Consider the following 7930-nt stretch of genomic DNA (forward strand, 5'->3'; position numbering starts at 1 on the left):
AGATAACTGAACAAAAAGGACAACTAATACAAACAATGGTTGAATCTGGAATAAAGCCAATGCATGCATACAACTTTTTGTGTCATGAGGCTGGATCAGAAGAAGTAGTGGGCCACACAAAAAAGGACCATCTAAACTATATCACAAAGTACAGAACAAGATTGGTTGAAGGAAAGGATATGAGGTGTGTGACTTACTTCAGCAAAGAGCGATGATGATCCTGCATTCTTCTACAGGCTGAAATTTGGGGAACATAACAACATTGTCAGCTACTTTTGGCGAGATTCAATGATGTTGGAGGATTCAAAGCATATGGAGATGTTATGATATTTGACACAACATATAGGACAAACAAATATGGACTGATATGTGCACCATTTGTTGGCATAAATTGCCATTGGAAAACAACAATGTTTGCATGTGCTTTCATAACTAATGAAAAGGAAGAGAGCTTTGAATGGCTACTGAAACATTCAAGAGAGCAATGTGCCAACAAGAGCCAAAGACAATTTTCACTGATCAAGATAAGGCAATGGGCAATGCAATTGAAAAGGTATTTTTCAGTTAGAATTATTTAGTTTTCAGTTAGAATTATTTAGTCTTCAGTTTGAGTTATTTATAATTCAGTTAGACTTATTTATAATTCAGTTAGACCTATTTAGTTTTCATTTAGACTCATTAATTTTTCAGTTAGCCTTATTTACTTTTTAGTTAGACTAATTTACTTCTCAGTTAGACTAATTTACTTTTCAGTTAGACTCATTGAGTTTTCAGTTAGACTTATTTAGTTTTCAGTTAGACTCGTTTAGTTGTCAGTTAGACTCATTGAGTTTTCAGTTAGACTTATTTAGTTTTCAGTTAGACTCATTTAGTTGTCAGTTAGACTCATTGAGTTTTCAGTTAGACTTATTTATTCAGTTAGACTCATTTATTTCCACTATTTCAGTTAGACTTCTTTCTTTTTCGGTTAGACTTATTGATTATTCAGGTAGACTTAGTTAATTTTCAGTTAGACTTATTTAGTTGTCAGCTACACTTATTTACTTTTCAGTTAGACAAATTTACTTTTCAGTTAGACTTATTTAGTTTTCAGTTAGACTCATTTAGTTTTCATTTGGGCTTCATATTACTTCTTTTTGTCTAATGAAATTTTCAGTTAGCATTTACACTGTTTTCAGTTAGACTTCTTAACATTTCAGTTGGTCTTCATATTATTTCTTTACCTTTTCAATTAGATTCACAAGCATTCAAATGAAAGTGATTTCTAGCATAATATGTACTATCTTAAAACAGGTTTTCCCAAATACAAGACATAGGCTTTGCCTTTGGCATATAGAGAAGAACTTTGTAAGCCACTTCGGATCCCTCAAGACCAATGAAGACTTCAAGAACATGTTCAAGAACTGTTTGATGGGGTGTCAAAATGAATCAGGCTTTGAAGAATTGTGGGCGAAAATGATGGAATTGTATGGACACGAGAAAAAGGAATGGTTCGAGCAAGTATATGATCAGAGACACAAGTGGTGCACCGCATTAAATAGGGATATGTTTTCAGCTGGAATCTTATCATCACAAAGAAGTGAAGTCACAAATAAGGCAATATCATTCAATGCAAAAGCAACAACAAACCTGTTTGAATTCTATCATATATTTGAGCAAACAGTGAAAAGATGGAGAAGCAATGAAACTAGTGACAACTTCCGGAACAGAACTGAACGTCCCAAAGCCGTCAAATCCAAATCAAAGCTTCTGAAACATGCAGCTGATGTATACACACTAGCACTGTATAATGACTTTGAAACAGAGTATGAGTGGGCAATGGCATCATTTTTACGAGCATTTGCAACAGAAAACTCACAGCTGAAGTTGTTTGAAGTCTCACCAGAAGAAGATTTCACCAATTCACATACAGTAGCATACGATGAGGCTACAACAGAATTAGTGTGCTCATGTCAATGCTTCACAGAGACGGGGATGCTTTGCTTTCACATAATAAGGGTCATGCACATGTTCAGCATATTTCAAATACCACAACAATATATCCTTAAGAGATGGACAAGACTTGCAAAGTCAGCAGTATGGGAGAATGTTCAAGGTTAGTGAAATAAATCAATATGACTAACTGACAAATGAAAGCAACTAACTGAAAAACTGAAGACTCCAACTGAAACAATTAACTGATCACCTGAAAGATTTAATTAGTGAACTGAAAAAAAAGGCTCCAGCTGAAACATTAGTATAACTAACTGATCCATTAATGTTACTACCAGAAAATTAATTGGGGGTTTTGTTTGTGTGTGGGAGGGGGGATATTATGGTGGGGGGTTTTGGGGGGTGTGGGTTTAACACTTAACTAACTGAAACAATTAACACACCACCTGAAGAATTTATTAAGCTATCTGAAAAATTTAGTTAGTCAAATGAAATAATTGACTAAGAAACATTTATTAAAGCAGACAAGGACCAAAGCCAAAATGCACTGTTGTGGACACCATGGAGACATGCAATAACCAAGAATTTCTACAACCTAGTGTCAATATGTCAATCAAATGAGGATGCAAGAACATTATGTACAATCGTTGAAGGAATTATACAAATCAGTGAAAGAAGTTTTCAAGACCGATCAACAAAAACAACAAGAAATCGAAGATGAAGAACTACGAAGACAAACAGTTGAAAATCCTGAGGTGATAAAGACAAAAGGAAGACCCCAAAGGGAAACAAGAGAGTAAAAGGACATTTTGAGAAGCGTAAAATGAAGACAAGGCATCCGAACGAATATGGAACAAAAACCCCAAATGTACCTCAAGTTGAATAGTGTTCAAATAATATTAGTTTTCAATTGTATTCCAGTCAGTAATTGTATTAAAATTTACACTTGTTTATTTCTAAGCTACTCGAAATTCAGTAATATTAGTATTTATTGTCCTTCAGTTAGACTTGTTTATTTTTCAGCTAGTGTTTCTAGTGCTTCAGTTAGACGTGTTTACTTTCAGCTTATATTAATTGAGTTTCAGTTAGACTTGTGTATTTTTCAGCTAGTGTTAATTCTGCTTCAGTTAGACTTATTTATTTCTCAGCTAATCTTTATACTGCTTCAGTTAGACTTGTGTATTTTCAGCTAGTCTTAATTATGCTTCAGTTAGACTTATTTATTTTTCAGCTTGTATTAATTGGCTTCAGTTAGACTTGTGTATTTTTCTGCTTCAGTTAGACTTATTTGATTTTCAGCTTCTATTAATTACGCTTCAGTTAGACTTGTGTATTTTCAGCTAGTGTTAATTTCCTTCAGTCAGACTTATTTATTTTTCAGCTAGTATTAATTGTGCTTCAGCTAGACTTCTTTATTTTTCAGCTAGTGTTTATAGAGCTTCAGTTAGACTTGTTTATTTTTCAGCTAGTGTTTATAGAGCTTCAGTTAGACTTGTTTATTTTTCAGTTAGACTTATTAACTCTTCAGTTAGACTTGTTTGTTTTTCAGCTACTATTTACAGTGTTTCAGTTAGACTTAAAATTTATATTTACAAATATATGTCATACACTTATTATTATGAGTTAGATTTTTCATTTTTCAGTTGGTGATTGTATTTTTCCAATTAATTTTCAAACAACTTCATTTACACAAATGTATTCCATTCAAAGTAAGTGTAAATGTACAATTCATAAAGAACACAGATATAAAATGTAAAATGAGTTCTGTGCTATTTCTACTGTACATTGCAAAATTTAATGGTGTGCTATTTCTACTGTACATTATAATAATAATAAAAAAAAGTTTGGCACCTAAGAATAATGAAATTTCAACAGTTGCTCTATTTTCACTTTGTCTCCAAAATTATTATTCAACACATCTTCTACTTTCGCCTCATGATCCCTCCTTCGCCGTAAAATGTGTGCTTCTTTTCTATTCGTCTTCTTTGATCGATTAAATGCTAATTTATCTAGAACAGCCTCTTTATCCTTCCTTATCTTCTGTCTTGCCATCAGTTCAGGTTTCTTTGCAGACCAAACATAACAGTCATGCTTCACTTTCTCTCTCAGTTTGTTTAAAGGATGGTCCACAAGACGAAGAGCAAGCCTACACCGCTCAAGGTTTTTGGTGGCTGCCTAAAAAATAAAAAAATCAAAACTATTAAAAAAGTTTCAAAAATGTAACAATTACAAAATAAAACTAACTGAAAATAAACAACAACATCAACTAGTCTTTATAGTGCTTCATTGTTTTTCAGGTAGTCCTTATAATGCTTTCAGCTAGTAATGATTGTGTTTCAGTTAGACTTGATTGTTTTTCAGCTAGTATTTATTGTGTTTCAGTTAGACTTGTTTATTTCTAAGCTAGTCTTTACAGTGCTTCAGTTAGACTTCATTATTTCTCAGCTAGTCTTTATAGTGCTTCAGTTAGACATCTTTGTTTTTCAGCTAGTCTTTCAAGTCCTTCACTAACTGGCTATCATACCTTTTTCTATTAAAAAACTTTCAAAAACAGAAATGTAACAAGCAAAATACTCCCTAAAAACAATAAAGTAATCATACCCTTTTCAGGTCAACAAGTGACCATGGTTAGTATTTTGACCGTCATACAGCTCCATGGTTTTGATTGCATAGACCCACAATCAAAATTGTTGTCCTTGCTTCTCCAAGGGAAGTAAAGAGTTGATGTTTGCCAATGGTGGAGACGATCAAAATCACGACATCTCATAGTCTCTTGCATAAAAGAATCAAAAGCACGACACTGCATTTGAAGATCAAAAAGTAAACAACAATTAAAAAACAAGTAATAAAATGGAACAAAAAAAAAAATACAAATGCTCATAAAAAGGTACGTACAAAGTATGTAAGACCGTTAAATTCCTCATGCTTATATCTATCAATGTCCTTCATGTCTGTACGATTGTCAATATTTTCAATCCTTTTTGCTTTCTTGTTCAGCACCAAGACAGTATAATGATCATCCTTGTGAACAGGAACAAAAATCTGGAAGATAAACATAAGATGCAAAAGCAATAAGTCTACCTGACAGAGAACAAAAACAAAATGAAATACTAAAAACACTAGCTGAACTAAAAACATACACTAACTAAAAACATAAACTAGGACTAACTGACAAGTAACATACACTAACTGAAAGAGAAAATTACACTAACTGAACAAACAAACACTAAATAAAACATAAAATAATACTAAGTGAAATCAAAACATATAAAAAAATGGTTAACAATAATACAACTAACCAGTTCAGCTTCTCGAATATCATTCCTGGAAATGATTTCACCCATGAAGAAATAGCTTCCTTACATTTCTTGTTGAATAAATCATCATCTTTTGTAATAAGCTTTTTCTTGTTTTCTTCCCATTCCTTCAACTTCTGATCATACTGACTAGTCCCTCCAGCTTCTTCAAAATAATCTCATTTTCAGCAATCTCACTCTCAAACTGAACCTTTTTTACCTTCTCAGCACACAACCAATTGATATAGTTCTACAACAAAAGAAAATAGATATTATGACAAACTGAAACAGATAACAACTGAAAATAAATTTAGTTTTCAGTTAGACTTTTTAAAATGTCAGTTAGATTTATTTACTTTTCAGTTAGACTTATTATTAGTTTCAGTTTTAAGACTCATTAAGTTTTCAGTTAGACTCATTAAGTTCTCAGTGAGACTCATTAAGTTTTCAGTTAGACTTATTTACTTCTCAGTTAGACATATTTACTTTTCAGTTAGACTCATTTAGTTTTCAGTTAGATTATTTAAGTTTTCAGTTAGACTCATTAAGTTTTCAGTTAGACTCATTAAGTTTTCAGTTAGACTTATTTACTTCTCAGTTAGACTTATTTACTTTTCAGTTAGACTCATTTAGTTTTCAGTTAGACTTCTTTATTTTTCAGTTACACTTATTTATTATTCAGCTAGACTTATTAATTTTCAGTTAGACTTATTTAGTTGTCAGTTACACTTATTTACTTTTTATTAGACTGAAAACATAATATGACCAACTGAAAAACATAACATGACAAACTGAAAAACAGAAGATGACCAACTGACAAAATACTATGACCAAATGAAAACAAACATATAAAACTAAGCAATAACAACACTTACAAAAGGCATAATATTAAACCAGAATCTCCTTGTTGCAGAAGGTGATTCCTCTTCTTGCCTATTGAACAGGCGCATCCGTCAATAACTCCACTTGTCAGCCAACCTTGACGAGGCATGCTAATTAAGTCGAATTTGTACACTGAACCGCATAGTTGCTATGAGGATTATCAAAATCCACAATGAGATCACTTGTTAGTTCACTTTGCATAATGTCATTTTTCATCTTCACTTCCTCAGAATCTGTATCCAATGACATATATGCAACATCTTCATACTCATTGTAAAATAGATAATCAACCAGCAACCTCTGGTCAGGAGACAGATCACTCAAATATCTATTATAATGCTGCAAACTTCGACATAATATTATGCCATGGTTGTTGACAGGAACAGCATGCAATCCAGGGTAGAAGATGAAACAACACCAGCTTCTCTTCTCATCCTCTTCTTTTTTAGCCTTGTCAGAATGATGATTCAACTCCATGATCAGCAATCCTATCAATCAGGTCCTCCAAACCTTCATCGTCATAATCATCACCTGGTTCCTTAACTCTCACAACTTTCCCAACTTTCTCTGAAGAGGGTCATAGTCCCACCCCTTCAATAATTCAGGTGTTGAAGGGATTTCTGACTTTGATTGTTTCTGAGGTTTGTAGGATTTGTATGATGATTGATCAGAATAAGAGCCATCACCCTGCATTCAATTAAAATATAAAAAAAATGACAGATATACTAACTGAAAGATAAACATACACTAACTGAAAATAGAAACAGATACTAATGACAAGAAACATAAACCAAATGAAAATAAACTATTACTAACTGACAAGAAAGATACACTAACTGAAACATAAAATAATACTAACTGACAAGAACAAACACTAACTGACATGAAACTTACACTAACTCAAACATAAACTAATACTAACTGACAACAAACATACACTAACTGAAATAAAAGATATACTAAATGACAAGAAACATACACTAACTGAAACAGAAAAATAAACAAATTAAAACAGAAACTAAAACTATACTTACTCGAGGATATTTTACATTTACTGGAGTGATGATTGGAATTGAACTTCCAACACCCTCACCACTCTCTGCACTGTCTGCAAGATCCTCAACAACAGGACTAGGAGTTAATAGTTGGAATGAAGGGCCATCGAAATCAGCAATGTTTTTCCTTTTAGCAGAAGAATCAACTCTCCAAGACTTTCTGCTATATACATTCTCAACAGCTTCAACAACAGGAGGAGGAGGAGGAGGAGTTGGAGTACGAAGATCAACAATATCAATACCAGCAGCGGTGCGAGTAGGGACGTGTGTAGAAATTTTACACTTATCCTTATCCTTAGCCCCTTTGACTTGATCATCATCAGCATTCCTCCTCTTCCTATCAGCTTCCTTTGGTTGTTCTTTCTCAACATCTTAATTCAAAAACAAAAAAAAAATAAAAAATAAATATAAAAAGTTCCATTTGATATTTATATGATATTCAGTTGGTATTAAGACTATTTCAGTTAGAGTATCAAAATTTTCAGTTGGTCTGAATATTCTTTCAGTTTGACTTGTTTATTGTTCAGGTAGTCTTTATAGTCCTTCAGTTAGACTTGTTTATTTTTTCAGCTAGTCTTTATAATACTTCAGTTAGACTTATTTACTCTTCCGTTAGACTTATTTACTCTTCAGTTACACTGATTAAGTTAGACTTATTAAGTGTTCAGTTAGAGTAATTTATTTTCAGTTAGACTTATTAACTCTTCAGTTAACTTATTTACACTTCAGTTAGACTTATTTTCTCTTCAGTTAGACTTATTTACT

The 7930-nt window shown here is 32.6% G+C and overlaps 2 protein-coding genes across 2 annotated transcripts; one reads left to right on the plus strand and one right to left on the minus strand.

Annotated features, from left to right (window-relative positions):
* The first annotated feature begins 442 nt into the window (after nucleotides 1-442).
* On the plus strand, nucleotides 443-3010 carry LOC130590779 (protein FAR-RED IMPAIRED RESPONSE 1-like). Its single transcript, XM_057393330.1, has 4 exons — nucleotides 443-553; nucleotides 1294-2095; nucleotides 2457-2570; nucleotides 2997-3010. Exons 1-4 carry the CDS (start codon nucleotides 458-460, stop codon nucleotides 3008-3010), a joined length of 1026 nt encoding a protein of 341 aa, XP_057249313.1. The 5' UTR covers nucleotides 443-457.
* A 1533-nt stretch (nucleotides 3011-4543) lies between these two features.
* On the minus strand, nucleotides 4544-5484 carry LOC104900442 (uncharacterized). Its single transcript, XM_048640665.2, has 3 exons — nucleotides 5232-5484; nucleotides 4828-4974; nucleotides 4544-4732 (listed from the first exon to the last, which is right to left on the minus strand). Exons 1-3 carry the CDS (start codon nucleotides 5274-5276, stop codon nucleotides 4544-4546), a joined length of 381 nt encoding a protein of 126 aa, XP_048496622.2. The 5' UTR covers nucleotides 5277-5484.
* Nucleotides 5485-7930: the final 2446 nt, after the last annotated feature.

This window comes from Beta vulgaris, chromosome 3 (genome assembly GCF_026745355.1).
Source record: "Beta vulgaris subsp. vulgaris cultivar EL10 chromosome 3, EL10.2, whole genome shotgun sequence".
Lineage (NCBI taxonomy): Eukaryota > Viridiplantae > Streptophyta > Magnoliopsida > Caryophyllales > Amaranthaceae > Beta > Beta vulgaris.